At 41.2% G+C, this 19,455-nt stretch overlaps 1 protein-coding gene and 1 non-coding gene across 3 annotated transcripts; both read right to left on the bottom strand.

The window, feature by feature from the left end:
• Nucleotides 1-108: 108 nt before the first annotated feature.
• On the bottom strand, nt 109-18,607 carry LOC136679559 (condensin complex subunit 1-like). 2 transcript variants are annotated; one of them, XM_066658167.1, is made up of 32 exons: nt 18,476-18,607; nt 17,618-17,737; nt 16,305-16,380; nt 16,145-16,203; nt 15,862-16,037; nt 15,632-15,777; nt 15,343-15,470; nt 13,883-14,006; nt 13,651-13,798; nt 13,050-13,247; nt 12,830-12,964; nt 12,426-12,513; nt 11,649-11,853; nt 10,511-10,629; nt 10,126-10,341; nt 9,514-9,688; nt 9,055-9,139; nt 8,176-8,312; nt 7,875-8,007; nt 7,623-7,698; nt 6,813-7,013; nt 6,343-6,503; nt 5,758-5,866; nt 4,899-5,022; nt 3,861-4,016; nt 3,486-3,663; nt 2,759-2,853; nt 2,598-2,678; nt 2,241-2,424; nt 1,761-1,908; nt 1,506-1,616; nt 109-630 (listed from the first exon to the last, which is right to left on the bottom strand). In XM_066658167.1, the coding sequence occupies exons 2-32, from the start codon at nt 17,733-17,735 to the stop codon at nt 551-553; spliced, it is 4,170 nt and encodes a 1,389-aa protein (XP_066514264.1). In that variant the 5' UTR covers nt 17,736-17,737; nt 18,476-18,607; the 3' UTR covers nt 109-550. The 2 variants fall into 2 exon arrangements, with proteins under 2 accessions (XP_066514264.1, XP_066514265.1); XM_066658168.1 differs by having other exon boundaries at nt 109-632; nt 1,511-1,616.
• LOC136679854 (small nucleolar RNA U85) lies at nt 12,025-12,359 on the bottom strand. The gene has a single exon (XR_010796631.1). It is a non-coding gene; the product is annotated as a small nucleolar RNA U85 (small nucleolar RNA).
• Nucleotides 18,608-19,455: the final 848 nt, after the last annotated feature.

The raw sequence follows: 19,455 nt of genomic DNA, 5'->3' as shown, positions 1-19,455 counted from the left end.
TATTCCTGGTATCAGATTAATAATGGACAAATGTCTTTCCCAAAACAAACTTTCCCAGTTTCAACACTTCAAATAATTCATTGTAATATATTCCAATGAATGTAGGCTTAAAAAATAATTCTTTTTGGTAAATGGGGTTTGTATTTCATAAATATCTTGGTGTTAATTAGACATTAAAATAATTTGGTAATTCCGATTACTCAATGATCAAATTTAATAAAAACGCTTCAGCCTTCAAGGGGCCCTTGAGCAAGGTACCAAACCCACAACTGCTCCCCGAGCAGCAGGGATGGCTGTCCCCTGCTGTGGGTGTGTGTTCACAACCCCTAGTAGACTAGTGTGTGTGTGAGAGAGTGTTCACTGCCACAGACGGATTAAATGCGCAAGACAGTTCACTGTACGTCATACAAGGACTAATAATGGCCCATTACCATTATTTTATTATTAAATTACAAAAGGAATCATTCAAACGCAGGTAAAATGACAGACGGGACTACACAAAGTAAATAGAGTTAAAAACAGAGCAAAGAACAAAAGCACAGATGAAGGGTCAGTGGCGCAGGCGAGTGCGGCGAGTCCGTGAAATGGGCGTGGTCACTTTTGGGGTTTCACTCTCAGCCATGACAGCATCTGAAAAGACCATGAGGGAATTAGACACAAATCAAACCAATAATGCTGCATTGCTTTACCATCAGAGATCTATTGCCAAACTGATTAAAGCAATATACCACATCCTGCCAGTAGATGTCACACTAGAGCCCCAGAATCTCAGACAACAAATGCATCATATTTAGCCACACCTCCCAACTCCCATCAAACATAGGAACAATAATCTATGCCTCCTCCAGTCAGTCATGAACACAGACATGGAACATTATCCATTAAGTTACTTCTACATTGAGCCATAATCGCAGTCATGTCGGAAGTCTTCGGCAGCTCTTAAAGGCCATGGTTATGATTGTAAAAATATTGGATCCACCCAAAGAGGTGTTCTTTGTCCTGGTCAAACTGAGCCACGGTTCAGTTCATGCACATTGTAAAAACACTTTTAGATGGCTCTGATTTATCACAGGATGTTGGAGTATAAAAAAACTGAGCCATTTACTCACTGCCAAATAAACAAAGTACAACAATACCATAATCATACAATTATGCTTTTAAGTGAAAACTGTCACGAGTGAACATTTTCTATACAGTTGTTCAGAGGTAATGCATGTTTTTAAGGAACACTAGGTAGTATTGTACACTTGTGAAAGTGACTACAATCTGCATCCACATATACCCCCGAGCACAGTAACTACTCCTGTTCTCCTATATTCAGTGTTTGCTGGTACTTCCACGTGGTGGTGTCTGTGGACCTCTGTACCAAGCAATTAGTTTTTTGTACCAATTATTTTTATGCAGTTCCATATCCGTTTTTGGTATAAAGTAGTTAATGAATGAGGAAAATGATTCATTTTAAACACAAAACCAAATTTGCTGCCAGAACAGCAGCGCTGTCTCACCTTCTTCATCTTCTCCTTCGTCACTGCTGAAGGCAATTACTTTTTTGGGACGAGCACGGGAGCGTTTAGGAGTCACCAAGTCACTTTCATCCATCTTGGACTTCGCACGCGCTAAAACACATTAAAACAAGCTCGATGACTGAATGCTGGTTCAACCCGTCTGAAGCTTAGACCCCATTGTTACTTGTAGGTCTCCAGCCACCTCTGCATCTGAGTGGAATGCAGAAAGCACACAAGAGCTTGGACTAGGGTTACCTCGTGTTGGTCTGCGAGCGCTCTTTGGCGCTGGGGTCTGGCCTTGTGTCTGCTCCTCTAGCTGATGCTCTCCCTCCTCATTTTCAACATTTTCCAGACCTTTAGTGTGCACCGCTGTTAACTTTTTCTCCAACTCCTCCACCTGCGCCTGTGCAACAGAAGCAAGGAACGTTACCCGTCAAGAGCTATGGACTCGCTTGGTATTCACTTATTATTGAAAACATCTGTTTAGGTTAAGGCTAGTGAATGCATTCAAATGAGAATTTAACAGAGTCACTATGAAGATGCGACACTTGACGAATGTTCTCCAAAATCAGAAACAAATAATTCTCAGCTAGAAAGGCATCTCAAACAAACCAAAATTTCACTGAAAATAAGTTAGAGGCAATGACATCAGAACACAACATTCTAATTAAGGCCAACATGCACCACAACATTTTATAATCAAAAGAAAAACAAATTTTGTTGTGGCAGCAGTACCTTAAACTGGGGCTTGGCTCTTCGACGGAGTTTGGCCATGATAGAAAGTAGGGGCTGGTACACTGACTCTTCGGCAAGCTTATCACTGTAACAGTCCCAGCACTCCTGCAGTTTCTTAAAGCCCCGCTCACACATGGAGAGCAGAGACAGAGACACAGCCAGATCTGCCCACTGTCGCTCGGTCCTGATAGAGAACGAATAAGAAGCTGTATGATTGTTTATTTAAAAAAAAAAAAAAAATGCAAGAGGCAAAAACCTTTCACTTAATTTCATTGATTTTAAAAGAGGCCTAGTGCAGATTTATGAACAAGTGTCCCTCACGCAGAGCAATGTGAAAAAGAGAATTTAGTTTCTCACTTGGCAGTTCTGAAACGCTGACAAAGCTTCTCCACCAAACTCTCCGTCTGTCTTTCCTTAGTGATGTATGAGAAGAGCTGCCTGTGAGAGACAACAATTTAATACATTTAAATAATGTGGTTACAAATATATTCTCTCAGTATCGAAGGACAATCACTCACTTCATAATGGTATTGAAATCCTCCTCTTTCATCCCCCTCTCTGGATCTGACAAGCGGCTGATAATGTCTGGCAGCAGGTTATATATGGCATTATCCTTAAAGGGGATGAAATATTGCATGTTATTTTACAGCTGAAGGCTGTAAACAGAGGAAATGCACACTTACACAGATTCAGTTATACCAACAATGTATTTTTTGAAAAACAGGAAAAATCATTATTCATCCTGAAGAAAACGGCAGAATTTCCTTTAATTGCCTCCTTTGTGAAATATGCTGAAATTTCTGGGCAACCATTTAATTTTTAAAATGATATTAAACTCTCTAGCCATAAATCAAGGTCTGACAAGTTCTACTAGAAATTTCAACTGCTAAAACGTTATTTTATAGCTACATTTATCCTAAATAACTGTCTTTACTGTGCAGTAATGATACATGCAGTGGAAAATATAATAGAAGTGTGCACCAAAATGCCAAACACAGCCTTTCTTGTATTTTTCATAAGACATTTTATAACCTATGACGTAAGCAAACTTAAATTAGTCGCATGTTCTAATTACATCTTTCCATTTTGCATAATAACATTACAAACAAAAATATAAACTGGATCTCAGGTTATTTAGGTCCTTTTTTTTTTTGTATTTTGTATCAGAATATTTTTATTATTCATGCACACTACTTTCTAAAAGCAGTGTTTAACCAAAGCCAGGTTGAGGTCTCAAATGCAAACCTTAGCAGAGAGCTCATTGAAGAAGTTGAGTGCCAGGCTGGCGATGTGGGGCTCGGGGTCCAGCAGAAGCACAGCTACCTCGCTGACTTGACCTTTGACTTTCATCACGTCCTTCAGCACGAGCTGGGTCAGGACAGTGATGGCTGTCAGGCGCACTGAGGTACTTTCATCACACAGCCTAAACGGCACAAATGGCAATGTGATAATTGTCTCCACACACATTGAGAAAGCCCCTTTAAGCACTGATCTGCATTAATAACATTTCCTGTGTAACACGAACAAGACGGTATTTTGCTAGGTTTGTTTGCACGTTTGGTTTTCAGGCAGATTAGCACAGGTAGACCTTTATAAACGAGGCAGTGTAGCTAGATGTACCTAGAATACAAGTTGGGTGTCCACGGCTCCAGAATGTTGGGGAAGCGAACAGTCAGGTCTCCAAGAGCTATGATGGTATTAGCTCTAACAACTGGGAGAGGGGATTTCTCCAGCACAGTGAACAGTAAACGGATATTATCCTTACACACCGTCGGACTGCAAGTGGGAGAGAGAAAAAAAATCGTATTTAATGAAGACACAGTGCTGCAGTACAAAATGGTGTATAAAGTTTGCAATTATAACAAACATACTGCATTTATGTCTTTTTTTTAATACTGAAATAGGCTTTCACTGTAAGGTCTTTCACAAGGTCAGAGTGAACGTGTTACACCAAGCTTTAGTGTCTGCGTCAGTCTCCCCCAATGGCACTTTTCCACTGCATTTCCACCGGCCAAATCTGGCACCTGGTCCTGGGTAAGTTTTCACTCCAGGTTCCAACCGAGCCGAGTAGGTACTGGTAATGGTTAGGTGTAAACCCTGCAGAGTGCTGAATGGCCAAAGCCATGTCAATCACCACAAAATGCAGAGCTCATTCAAATCAAATACAAACTGCCGCTTTTAAATTTTCTGAAGTTACAGCAGGTTTTTTTTTTTTTTTTTTTTTTAAATCGAACTCAAAATGGCAGCTCATATCTTCACCTCGAGGTGTTTTGAAGAGGTTTATATGCTCCTTAGCTTGAGCTGATGACTGATAAATTTCTAGTGAAAGCAGACAAGTAAAACTGATCCGTGAGAACTGGGGGCGGAGCTGTGTTTAGTCCAAAAACTAAAACACAATGAGTAAACAGCGCCTAACTTTACCACTGCCGTTGTTGTGCTTTTCAAAGCCAGCGATTCCTGTTAGAGACAGGTTTTTGCGACGTCACAGGCTCCATTTCGCGGGGGAGCCCATCCAGTGGAAAAGGACCCATGCGGTGGAAAAGCACAAATGTACTGACACCTCACTAAAATAATCCAAGACAAATTAATAATTGAAATCTGCAGAGAACACTGAAGAAACTGACATGGGTGCCTTTTATTTGAATTATTTTTACATACCTGATCATCATGAACTGGGACAGAGCAAGGCAGGCAGCCGTGGTGAGTTGTGTATGAGTGTATCGTCCAGGGGAGCTGCAAATCTTCACCAGCAGAGGCAGAAACACACTCAGCACGTTCCCATCTTTGTATTCAAAGAAACGAAAGTCACATGGAAAGATAGAAAATGGAATGAATTACAAAAAAAAAAAAAAAAAAAAAAAAAAAAAAAAAAAAAAAAAAAACAGGAACTAAGTTGCAATCAATAGCTCTTTATAAAAAGTAACTGCAAAAAAGAAAACTACACTTGTTAGTTTAATGGAATATTTTCACCTGGACTGCTTTTAATGAGGTGTCAACAGCAGCCAGAACTTCCATCCATTATCTGTAACCGCTTATCCAATTTAGGGTCATGGGGGGTCCAGAGCCTACCTGGAATCATTGGGCGCAAGGCAGGAATACACCCTGGAGGGGACGCCAGTCCTTCACAGGACAACACACACACACACATTCACTCACACCTACGGACACTTTTGAGTCGCCAATCCACCTGCAACGTGTGTTTTTGGACTGTGGGAGGAAACCGGAGCACCCAGAGGAAACCCACGCGGACACAGAGAGAACACACCAACTCCTCACAGACAGTCACCCGGAGCGGGAATCGAACCCACAACCTCCAGGCCCCTGGAGCTGTGTGACTGCGACACTACCTGCTGCGCCACCGTGCCGCCAGCCAGAACTTTACAAATCAAATTTCAAAAATAGACAGTTTAATTAAAATCAACTTTAAATTAAACTACAAATGCATGAGCCTGCAGAGTTGGCTCTGTGTTGTGTCAATGCAGAAGTACAAGTCTGCTTTAAGAACAGAGGCACTTGCCAGCAAGCAGCTCCGTTTCACAGATTTTCCGAATAAACTCTGCCTCCGTGTCCTCTGCCGAAGCACCGGTCAACCCAAGCTCCTCCTCCACACAGCTGTCATTGGCCTCCTACCACAGAATAGATAACGCAGACAGAATTCTTGAAATCAATCAGACTCAACAAATCAAATACTTTCAAAATACGTAATTTGTGAAATTTGGGTTTCAGACATTCAGCCTGTTGTAAACTTGTATGGGCCCCCCATGTGCAGGTCAGCCTTTCACCAAACAAAGGAGTAAAGGAATTAAACAGTTACTCTGCCTCTGGAAATACTGTGAAAATGGGAAACATTCCAAATCTTCTGAACAATTTATTGATTCACAAGTGTGGAAAACATCTATGTCTGAAGTGTATCTAAATGTAGTGTTAAATCCACTTTCCAGGGACTCAAACCAGACTGCTATTTACAAACATGGCCGCTCAATTTGAAAATAACACCAGATAAGACTCTAATAGCAGATCAAGCAACTGAATAAGTTTGCTGTTGGTTTCCTGTTTAAAGGCCTGGAGCACACCACGGATTTCACCAAAAACAGAAACAGACCTTGTTTTTGCCGACTGGCCCCTTGTCCTTTTCTTCTTTTTCCTCCTTCTCTCCTCTCCTCCTCCTGAGCTCCATACTCACACTCCTCTCGAGGTGAGACACCTGCCAGAAGGCCACAGCTCCACACAAAGACAGCAACTGTGCCAAACTCACACAGTTCACTACACACACACAAACGGACAATAAGACAAAGAATAAAATCTCTCATTGTAAGTGACTACAGTGCAGCATGAACACAGGGTGAAAGGCAGAGAATAGATGTCCAGAGCAGACAGGAGAGGAACAAACCATAGGAAAAGATAGAGCAGTTGACAGTGTGATGTTTGATAACTGGCTGAAGTGAACACTTTATTCTCAAAGCTTGTAGCACAGTGGTGCTAAGTGGTAGTTAGACTGCAGTTAAAAGACTGATATCCCTTACTCAATATACAAGTCTACGCACTCTAAATATAGTTATAGTTCTACTGTACCTTGCTGCACCGAGTCCTGAGACCCTTCAGATATCTGGGTCTGGTTGAGCTCCTGCCCCTCTGTGATCTGCTCCAACACACATCGAGCAGAGCGCTGCAGGAGGCGTGCACACAGCTGGTCAGGTGACTCAGCCAGAAAATAAATCAGACGGATGGCCTGCTCCATAAATGTCTGCCAGTAGACATCAGACAAGATCACACCTACACACACCACAGAGACAATCATAAATCATTCCTTAAGTAAGAATTGAAAACAAACTGAAGTCAGGCGGGTCTCGGTCTGTGTAAACTTTGAATTCTGTTTTCTATTTAAAGCCAAATCCAAAAATAGAAAATTGATTTCTGGTGAGTTGGAATTTAATGTTTTATCAAAGAAAAACAATTTACTTCTTTGATGTTCATGGGTTAAAACACTTTGACAGGTCAGGTCTTATTTTCCATTAAACCCTTGTAAATTTTGTAATTTAGTGTGCAGTTCTTATAACACTGGCACTTTTCTGAAAGCAGTAGCCTCCCTCCTCTATCCCATAAACCACACATAGAAACCTTAGCGTTGGTGGTGTAACTGCAGTGTTCATGTCAATGTTGACCTTGCTGCTGCGTGTTTATGTCTAATTTTGGCCTTTGTGCAAGAAACAGGAGTTATTCATCATTCAGTAGGAACTCAGGACTTTATGTGGGAGGTACAGGATGTCGTCTCCAATCAGAGTCAATTTAATTAAAAAATTAAAAAACAAAATTCAGATTTTGCACCAGTCAGAAAACTGAAAGGAAACTTTACACAGTCCTGTTCCTATAGATTTAGCATACCATCAGCAATGGCCTGGATTAGACAAGTGAACAGATGGTGGTCCACAGGCAGCCTGAAAGGAGACCCTTTAGATTGCTGAAATACAAGTCATCGGGGAAAAGAAATTAATAAATGAATTCCAGCATGAAACTGCATTCAAACTTACTGTTTACAGAGCCATAACAAGTTCTTCTAATCATATACACTCCAAGTTTGGAGCAATATTTTACTTTAGAAGCCAGTCTGCATTCCAAGAGCTTACATGTACTCACCCTGACATGGTCAGTAATGTTGGTGATGGTGAGGACTGTGTCTCTGGCCAGCAGGTAATCTTCAGCCACCTTTTCTACCAGTGCCACAGAGCAGAGTGTGTCCAAATTACTGAGAACCACCTCTCTTTCAGACCTAATTGTGCATACACAGTGAGGAGGTAGAACATGAATTTTAAGGAGGATAAAGGCCAAGTGACTCTCTTGAGAAACCTATGGGAATTAATGTTTTATTTTTAAAAATGCAGGTGAAGTGTTCACAGTAGGCTGTAACTGATCGATCACAAAAAAGTGTGCCTCTCACCGTGCTGCCATGCCCAGCAGCAGGACTGCAGCTCTCCTCTGCAGTGAAGAAGTCTCCCTCTTCCCCGAGAACCTCTCCCACAAAACCTGTACCACAGACGCCTGGAGAGAACTCTCACTGCTGAAAAACTCTTGCACCTAGGGAATCATCAGAATCAGAAGTTACAAGGTCTGTTTAAATAGAGATACAACACTTACTCCAATGTCACACTTAGAACTAAAACTTGGGCTGGAAGGGAATAAAGCCTCCCAGCTTTAAAGTTGTGGAACTGTACTCTCAGAAATGCTCGAGTGGCACTCAGTACAGCTGAGAGACGTTTTAGAATACATACAACACCAGCCCCTGACCTCATTAATATGTTTTTGTGGCTGAATGCCATCAAATCTTCAGTTTATTAAAGTCCAGATGACACATTCAAGCCACAAATACCTAATGCAAAATAAATAAATAAATAAAATGGCGCAAGTTTCTGGTCATCAGACCGAGCGTAAAATACTGAGAGGTATTTTTATTTACAAATTAAATTCCAATTATGGCAATGTTACAAAAACATTTGCCACAAAGTAGCAACTGGACAATCACATTAAATGTTACTAACAAAGAACATGGCCATAAATGTTCCTGAGTGAAGTGAGCTTTAGCTTTACTAGCCCGCTGCATCAAAACACATCAATGACGGGCACAGCTCTGTTCAGAGGGCAGGATATAAATAATTCAGCCATTACAACGATTTTAAAAAGATGGCTATTGATTATTTTAAATATATGTTTCAAGCAATAAATCAAATGACCACTTTCTTTTATTTGCATTTCCCATTCTAAATAGCACCAATAGTAATAATAAACTAAACTAGAGTCACTGGTAAAATCAGTTACTCACAATTTCCTCAAGACACTGGATGGTTCCCAGAGAGGCATCAATCATTAACTCAGACAGACTGTCTATTAGAGTCTGGGCCTTTGCTCTGCACAGAAGAGGGACAAAGGGATAGTTAAAGCACTGCCCTTCAAGCATGATAGTTACGACTATATTACACACTTAAATATTTAACATGATCATTTTCAGGTTTTCAACTGATTTTGTGGTGTATATTACGATGTAACAAATATGTAATGACTTCGCCTAATCACATGAGTTTGAAATGCTGGCGTTCGGATTAACAGGTACAGTACATATGGGTGGAGGTGCTGACCCCTCCTTGCCAAACTACATTTTCTGAGGAGGTCCGTCGTGTCTAGGTCTGCACGATATGACCCAGAATTAACAATTCTTTTACTAAGCTTCAAGACTAAAGAAAAGGTATGTGCCTCTACAGCCAGACAGAAAACTCTCACCCACCTAGTGCTGTCTCCCTGAGGGTTGAGGTAGAGACGGCGATACGCTTGTATTACAGCATCTTTGACTGCGGCATCTGAAGACCAAACCAATGGCAGCATTTTCCTCACTCCACACACAGAGTCTGCTACGCTGAACTCATGTGCTGTTACACAGAACTGCACTGCCTCCTGAACCACTAGAAATGGAATTGGAAGTATATGGTTACATCATTATATAGCAAAACTGTCCACCGTTATGTATACAGAACAATTTTATCAAATTATTTTGTAACCTGCAGTCATACCCCAATCTAAGACAAATCATACTCCAGCGTGTCACTGTGCTTTAGTCAGAATACATTTTTTTAAAAGCTTACTGAAAACTGTAGTGAAATTTAAAGCACTGGCATTAAAATTTTCTTGGAAAATCTGTTTGTCTCAATTTTGAAGAATCCCACAGTGACTTGGAAGTGTCTCTCAATAGTTTGTATTAGAAACTGCTTCAGGTTCTGTATACTTTATAACAAATTTATAACATACATCAGGCACAAAGTCACTGCACTGGTTTCACACTGTATTTATAAAACTTAAATCACCCTCCCTCCCCTAACATATACAGACGGGTAAAGATCACCTGTACTGGTTTTCCAGTAAAGCATGTTGTTAATGACAGCAATGGCTCTCTCCACCTGCAGCGCAAAGCTCTCTGTATCTCTCAAGTATTGCACTAACATTTCCTGCTTTTTCAGCTCGTTCTCAGCCTCCTCGGTTGACTCCTTTCCCCCTTCCTTCTGAGATGTGGGGGACTGCTCATTCACTGCTTGCTCAGTTGCTTCATCCTCTTTAGGACCTTTGAAGGATAAATTAGTCAGTTGTGGGAACAGTGCAGTGTGAAAAAAAATTATTGTAGACTCAAGACACTTCTCTGCGCAGATGTGGTAGAAAAAGCTAAAAGCAGGCAACAGTGAGAAGTCAATATATAAACACATACATACATTCACTTCCACACCTTTACCTACCTTTAAATAGAGAAGCCAGCGTGCTGATAACTGCATCTGGGTTCAAATCGGACAGAGCTGAGAAGAATGGAGACTCAGGGTAAAGAGTGTGAGCTTGCACACAGAGACGCACTGCCTGTCTAAAAAACGGGCACAGAAAGATCACAAATTTTAGACTGGAATATTTAATTTCCCACCTGTATGATGTACATATGGAGCATCACGTACAAGAGTGTTGTTCCAGAATAAACAGCTCAGAACTGTGACCATGTACGAGTAGAAAATGGTGAATCCAAGTTAAGGAATATATATAAAAAAATAAAGGGGGGAACCCACATCAAAAAGTAAAGTATTACTAAACCTTTAAGAGAAAAATCAGTGAGTACGGAAGAATATACACGGATCAACCATAACATTATGACTTCCTTGTTTCTACACTCAGTGTCCATTCTCTTAGGAGAGAGGAGCACTTTGTAGTTCTACAATTACAAACTGAAACCAGTATGTTGCTTTGCATACTGTTTGCCCCCTCTCCCCCTGTTCCTCAGCGCTCAGGACCCCCACAGAGCAGGTGTGATGTGGTGGTGGATCATTCTCAGCGCTGCAGTGACACTGACGTGGTGGTGGTGTGTTAGTGTGTGTTGTGTTGGTGTAGAGTGGATCAGACACAGCAGTGCTGCTGGAGTTTTTAAACCCCTCAGTGTCTGGACCGAGAACAGTCCACCGACCAAAAACATCCAGCCGACAGCGTCCTGTGTCACTGATGAAGGACTAGAGGACGAGCGACACACACTGTGCAGCGACAGATGAGCTACTGTCTCTGACTTTACATCTACAAGGTGGACCAACGAGGGAGGAGTGTCTCACAGAGTGGACAGAGAGTGGACACAGGGTTTAAAAACTCCAGCAGCACTGCTGTGTCTGATCCACTCTACACCAGCACAACACACACTAACACACCACCACCACGTCAGTGTCACTGCAGCGCTGAGAATGATTTACATTTCTTAATCTCATAATTGAAAACATTGAAAAACGTATGTGCGTTTTCTCTTAATGTTTCAAGTGAATTAACAAATTATAAATATTTTTAAGTGCCATTTTCAGAAAGTGTTAACCTTTTTGGAAACGGGTTTGTACTACAGTTGTCACTTGTTACCTGTATTTATTGTGTCTGAGGTACTGGGCGATCTGGACTGCAGTGTCTCTGTCACTCCTCTCTTTTTCATCCCTTTTCATCTCATCCTCTTCATCACACTCTTCCTCTCTTTCAGCATCTCTACTATCCTCCAGGTGAGATCTGACCGTGTTAGAAACCTCTGGCTCCATTGCAGCCCATAGATCACTTGCTGAGATTACAGCAACTAAGACCAGACATTGAAGATATTAAATAAATACTTAGTGTGACAGACAGTGGAAGAAAGATGGGGGAAGAGAAAAAAAACAAAAACAAAAAAACGTGTGATCAAACCACAAATAGTAATGTTATTACTGTGGTGATCAGTTTAGCCATTACACATTACTGGGATGGCCTGCTCCCTCAGATTACCAAAGATAGAGTTCACAGCTGGCTGGATAACGTAGAGAGCAGAGAATCTGTGTCCATACACTCCCTCACACACACACACACACACACACACACACACACACACACACACACACACACACATACTGTCAGCACTTCCCACATTCTCCCCTACACTTCTTTAAAAGGAGAGTATAATTGAAAAGGCTTTGTGACTGTAGGCTGGCCCTTACAACAGAGCAGCCAACCTCCACTGCCCTGTCAAGATTACCAGCCGACTGGAGCACAGAAGCACTCAAGCTCTCATCCAGCGAGCTCACATTCGCCTTGGTATCATCACTGGGAAACAGTCATTAGCACTAAAGAGTGAAAGATGAACATAAAATTAAAAACAGAGACAGGGTGGTGTACCTGCCACTTCCTCCCTCATGTTCTCTTTCATTTTCTTGAGTTTGGCCATTTCTTTTTCCAGAGGGCTTTTCAAGTCCACGCTGCTCAGCTAAAGAAATCAGAAACCTACATATTACTCTCTCTCAGAGTAGAGATTTTATAAGCAGAAACCAATTGGTTGTAAATCTTGGTCCATTTAAAATTAAATGCAGAATTATAACACGAAGTATTCACACAGCCTGCACCCCCCAGCCCCCACCAACATTTGCATGGCATTAGGATATGAGCTCAAATGTTATTGAATACAATAAATTATTCTAACACATTAAGAATCTGTGCAGCTGAATCCCAGCCATCAGACTCTTAGATAAAATTATATATTTTGCCCTTTTCAAAACCTTAATTAGAACATGCCTAGGCTTCACCTTGCAGCTGTATGGATTGTGCGCAATAAATGCAGCCAGGAGCTGAACGGCACTCTTACACACGTTGACCGATTTATCACCAAGACGCCCAACAGCCAACTCCATTACTTCAGTATATTTACATAAAGGCAAAGCCTGCAAGAAAGAGAGGAAGAATAAAATAAACTGAAAACCTGTCCTATTTCCTCATAATAAACAACACTCATGCATAGATACATACCTTGCTGTTGACAATTCTGGTGTACACCTGCAACACTCGAGCTCTGACATGAGAGTGTGTGTCGTGAATGTGCTCCTGAAGAGTGTCAAGGAAACGATCTCGATCTACTCTGCCAGAATCGTCCAGTTTATCACCACTTAACACACGTATCAGCACCTCCCCCAACACCTCGCACACCGCCACACGCATGCTTGAACTCTGAGACAGAAACAAACACTCAACCTATGAATTTCATCTAGGAATCAAAGTGTTCAAAGCCTCCTGGATACGTTAGAGGACTGAGAATGCACTTTTTCAATTATTTAGAGGAGAGCTGCAAGACTGGGACTTTAAGTAGAACCCACTCTACAAAGTAGCTATTTTACACTGCTCTGTCGAGACTAAAGGCGAACAACATGGAAACTCTAATCCAGTGATTAATCCTGACATGTGTGTTGATATCATCACTGGGCAACAAAAATGCAATAAAACAAGAATATGGCTACAAGCAAACGCATAGGGAAAGTGATGTTGATTATTATTTTTTATTTTGCTAATTATTTTTCACCTCTACTTTATATTCTTCTTTCATTCTTCCTCCTTCATGACTGTGTGTACATACCTCTCCCTCCAGGTGTGCAAGAAGCACACTGATGTTCGGGATCATGGCTTCAGGGACTAGAGTGCTGAGCTCAGACAGAAAGCTAGAGAAAGCTTTCACTCCTGAGCCCTCTCGTACTAACTCATCACTAGACTTCTGTCCAATTTCTCTGGAAATCAAACACATGCAATGAAAACCTGAACATGTCTCAGGAAACAAATAATAAAAAAAAATTATGTAAAGTGCAGCAAACCTCATGACCTCTCCTACAATGGCCTTAACTCCGTACTCTGAGCACCAGGCTGACACGGCCTGCGCACACACTGAGGAGAGCTGTTCGAAGTGCTGCAGCAGCTGAATCACTTTCACACAGGCCCCTGCAAAACACACACAAAATACATTCATTCATTATCTGTAACCGTTTATTCATTTCAGGGTCACGGTGGGTCCAGAGCCTACCTGGAATAATTGGGCGCAAGGCAGGAATACACACCTGTGGGTGTGGGAGTCCTCCACAGGGCAACACACACACATTCACACCTACGGACACTTGAGTCTCCAATCCACCTACCAACGTGTGTGTTTGGAGCGTGGGAGGAAACCGGAGCACCCGGAGGAAACCCACGCAGACACAGAGAGAACACACCACACTCCTCACAGACAGTCACCCGGAGTAAACCCACGCAGACACAGAGAGAACACACCACACTCCTCACAGACAGTCACCCGGAGGAAACCCACGCAGACACAGGGAGAACACACCACACTCCTCACAGACAGTCATCCGGAGGAAACCCATGCAGACACAGAGAGAACACACCACACTCCTCACAGACAGTCACACGGAGCGGGACTCGAACCCACAACCTCCAGGTCCCTGGAGCTGTGTGACCACACAAAATACATGTATAAATAATATACTGATGTGATTCAGTAAAAGGCATTTTCAAACAGATTGTTAATAAATAATCTGAGACTCTGACAATACATTAATGTCCTCTCGAAATGACGTAGCTCAAACTGGTTCAAGGCCCCCTTCAGCCAAGTGCAATTTCCTTACGAGTTCAGGCGTGAAGATGTGCTCATCTGCCAGATGTAAACGTGCTGCATCAGGCAGTGCTCAGTAATCTTTTATTAATCAATGAACAGTCACGATGTGGAATTTTTTTAAAATAATAATAACAGCTGATGATAAACAACTCTATCCTGTGGTGTAGGGAAAAGAAAAAATACAAAACCTTTTAAAATATAGTTGGAATCTTAAAACAAAGTTGTTTTTGTGTTGGTTTCTACACATTGAAATATACTTTTAAAAGTGATCATACCAGTGATCAGTGTTGATACTGTAGTGTGTGCTAATAAATGACAATAAAGTACAGGATTTAAACTCAAACAGCGGTGCATCGTCAGGGGCCGGACCAGCATTCATCCTTTTCAACCGCAAGAGACCTGAGACTGGCAGAAAATTACCTGTGAACATCTGTTTATTTTTTTATTTTTAGACAATGTCCAATGGTGAAAGTGACACTGCTATATTGAGCTACTGGTTTTTGTGACTAGCTGTACTTGGGTGCTGAGATGTGCATAATATTGTGAAGATTCAGCCTTAAAAATAAAGTTTATAAAAATGAATCAAAACATACACCAACCGTTCTTATTTTACACAGATTCAATGTAAGCAAGGATGCCTCCACTATGCAGGTGTTTACTAACCAAGCATATGGTTGTATTTCTTCACCATCACACCCAGCAGGTGAATAATTGCATCACGAGCCGCTTTGTTCCTCACGTGACCAATAGTGGGATTCTCCAACAGCTTATAACAACAACACGTCACACAGCTATGCACCAGCAAATCAGGAGAGCAGAAAAACACAAAATATTCAGCATTAGATAAGTTTGTAATTTTATAAATGATATGACCTGACCATTTTATATCCAAAGCAATATTAAATATGGCTTAAGAGAATACTAACTAAAAGACCAATGCTTGGACCCTCACCTGACAAACTCTTCCTCAACCAGAGAAAGGTTCCACAAACCCCTGATATCCAACTGGAGAAGCTGGATCATACTCTGCAGTACAGTCTCTCTCTCGCTGTCCCACTGCTGCAAGCCCTTACCGGGCGCTTTCTCTTTTTTACGGCCCTGGAATTAACATTCAGTTGAAAAGAATTTGGCCAAAAGGTAGCTAAAAAAGACACTGTTTATGTATGACAGGAAAAGCGGTACCTTGCTGGGGGCGGTGATGATGCTCTCCCTGCAGGACTCACTCTCCAGATTCTCTGTAAGTTTACAGAGCAGGAACACACTCATTTTGACAGCATTCAGCTGCTGTTTGCGGTCCGCTGCTGACAAAGTGCTGGACAAGAGCAGGGACGGCAGAGAAACAGACAAGCCCCTGACCACTGAAATTGAAGGAGAAAATGATGAATCATGGGACACGTAAAGGGTATGTGAAAGGAAGAGGAAAGAAAAATAATAACAAAGGTCATGTTTAACAACAAAAACACACCTTGTATGAGGAACTGCAGCGTGTCCTCCTTCAGAGTTACATCCACCACCCGGCAATGCCTTTAAAAGTGAGATTAGTGCGATAATAAAAAGCCAAGACATGTACGCTTTCCATATTAAAATAAACAGGAACATGCAGAGTGGCCATGGTTTATACTCACTGCAGAACACTGTACACTGTGTCAAAATGCTCCAGAATGCACAGAGGGCCCTGGCTTCTCAAAGCAGCTTTAAAGTCTGATTAACAAAGAAGATAAAAAGGATTAGTACTGACCCACTGCATAATTTTAGGCCACAGTGTCAATCTTTATTTTAACAACAGTCTCATCTTATCCATTTTTAATGGAAGTCATTAAGAATGGTTCCTATTAGTCCACTCATGAAACTGTCACACAATGTGTGTGTGTAACAGCACAGAAGAGTTTAACCATAAGTGTGGAACAAAGTTTTACTGCCACTCTTTAGAGTAACGATAAAATTCAACAGAGTTCCAGTGAAAACAGACAAACAGAGCTGTGCTACCTGTGAAAGGAGCATGAGGATAAAACCCTTACGGAGAACCTTCTGTTTCTCTGCCTTCTTGTTGCTTTGTGCTTGTGTGAGCTGCAGGGCTCAACATTTAAAAAGAACATGGAAAATAAAATTTCAGGGCAGTAGCAGATAAATTGTGGGGGGGTTTGGACGATCAACCTACAAAACGTGAAGCGGAAATACGCAGTCCGTATCTTGGGGCATGTGGACTTAAGTCAGAAAATGGGATTTTATTCATTCATTTATTTATTCGTAAGGTTTTTCTGATTCTGTGCAGCATTTTACATACAGTGCAAATATTTGTGAATTTTCACACCCTCTTGTCTGAGTATCACCAGTAACAGAGCTGGGCCCATGTTTTGTGACAGCATAAACCTTTGTTGGATTAAATATGGTGAAACTGAGAACAGAAGAAGAGAACCAAGCAAAAATAGCTCCTGCTCAGTCACTCATGGGCTTTCACGCTAAACTTAACTGCGGCTCATTCTCATTTAAAGGAAAAGGCGCTAAAGCGGGTGGTTCTGAGTAGGGCTATTCAGCCAGGGTGAGAACGGTGCTGTGTTTAATCAATGTGGTATTTTGACTAGAAAGGTTTCATTAAGGATAGGACTGTTTAAACAGAATTAGAATGGTTTTGTGGTGCTTGACTCTTGTATACGTAGAACAAATACTATTATATATTCATTAAGACCCAGAGGAACTGTTTTGTGCTAGCTTTATTGTATCAACAATAAACAAAGAGCATATATTATGATACATTCACACAATTATTCACACGTTTGAAAGATTTAATTGCTTTAAGGCTAAGTATATTTCATACTTCACAAACATACCACCTTTACCATCTAAAACAGCCAATTCCTTATGGAGTCATACACTCTTACGCAAAATCATATAAATTGGTTGAAAGAAGAGGGTAAAGGAACACGTAGCATGTACGTACTGTTGAGCTGAGAGGGGAGCTGTTTGGCTGAGAGCACGTCCTGGACCACATACTGGTTCACGGCTCCTGATTTCAGCAGGTCATCCAAAGAAACTGGAACAGCGAAATCCCACGACATCTCTGCAAGCACACAGCCAACGCCCAACAGAAACACATCAGCTACTACGACTGGTAATAAACAAATACACTGGTCATAACCACAGTAAAAACCAGTGACCCTCTGAGCAGCTCCCAGCAGGTACCCGGTGTGTTCAGAAAGACCAGTCCTGCTCGTGTGTGTGTGTGTGTGTGTGCGGTGTGTACTGATTTGTGCCGTGGAGAATCACCCCTGGTGCAGATACCGTTTCTGAGAAATCAGCTAAATATATTTATTACATGTGACTTCATCGCAGAACATACTTTAGAAATTATAATAGACGTAAAAACTCAGGAAGTTAAACAGGGGCCATATAAAAGCCGCACGACGGACTTATTCTGGTAAATTCAGCTCAACGTTAAAATGAACAGAAAAAGAGAAACGGATTATGTTTAAATTACTGAAGAATAAGAAAAAACATCTGACTACAGGTTATTCTCGCTAGAAAACAACAGTCGGTAAATGTTTCACTGTCCTTCCTCTTGTAAAAAATAAAAACCTATTCAAAAGAAAAACGTTATTGGACACATTGATACAGGTGAGGGTTAAAGTCGCGTCAGTAAAAGTATAACAACTTATTTCTCCAATAAAATCCTCTCCGTGTTTGAACTCGCAGCGTTAACCGCTTAGCTTCCAACGACTAATGTTCACATCACAAATAAAAAAACGTCTTTGAAAACAACGCCGGATATTTCTAACCCGGGCACAGAACTGATACTTACTCCTGAAGAAAGAAGGACTCTAACACATATCAGGTGAGTTTGATATCGGAGTTATTCTGAGGAGAGAGAGAGACTCTGAGAAAAACACCGCGCTGTTAACGGCTCACTTTTGAATTCCCTCATAACCGCGCCAAAGGAAGTGCGTCATCAGCCCGCTTCCTCCTCCCTTTTATTTATTTTATTTTATTATTATTATTTTTTTTTATTTATAATGTTGTAATTTTGGCCACATAAAGCACACAAATTTATACATGAATTTACAGATCCTCTCCCAGGTGTTTTTCCCAGATTACAAATCTTTAAAGCTTATATGTCGTAAAAATGCCCTTAAACTGTGCTCATGGTTATATGTGTATTTTGAATACCGATGCCTTGCAATTTTTAAAAAATATATATTTGTTCGGTTTCCTTTAATTAGTAAGATGTAGTTACGAATTAAAATGATTCTTGCAATTTTTTTTATCAATAAAGTTATATACGAACGTATTCGTGAAGCCTTTTTCTATTGTTAGAGAGTTAATAAATAACATATACTTTGTAATAATTATTTGTCACAAACTAGACGCAAAAGACCAAACTATAATAGTGCAGGGACTCTTATTAAAAAAAAAAAAAAAAAAAAGTGCTGTGTCTGAAACGAGCAGAGTGTTGTCTACCGAGGCAGTACCCTACTGAGGGATTAACCCTGTCGTGTCTGAAATAATCTTTTGCATAAAACCCTCTCTGCATTATGTTTCTTCAAAACTGTAGTTGTTTTGGCGCGCACTGTGGGTTTACCGGTGTCCTGGAAACATGGTGAAGCGTTTCTGCCTTTAAAACCTGTCTCTAGCGTGATTCCGTTACAAAAAGCTTCATTTTAAAACAACTGCCTTCGAAGGCACTGACCTATGAGGCAGTGAAGACAGCCAGGCAGGTCGCTGCCCTCTGTTTCAGACACAGCCTGTGAGTGATGCGCAGGTCGTGAGGACGACACTAAAGCA

This window comes from Hoplias malabaricus, chromosome Y (assembly GCF_029633855.1).
Source record: "Hoplias malabaricus isolate fHopMal1 chromosome Y, fHopMal1.hap1, whole genome shotgun sequence".
NCBI classification, from domain to species: domain Eukaryota; kingdom Metazoa; phylum Chordata; class Actinopteri; order Characiformes; family Erythrinidae; genus Hoplias; species Hoplias malabaricus.
This window is presented reverse-complemented; position numbering and strand designations above follow the sequence as displayed.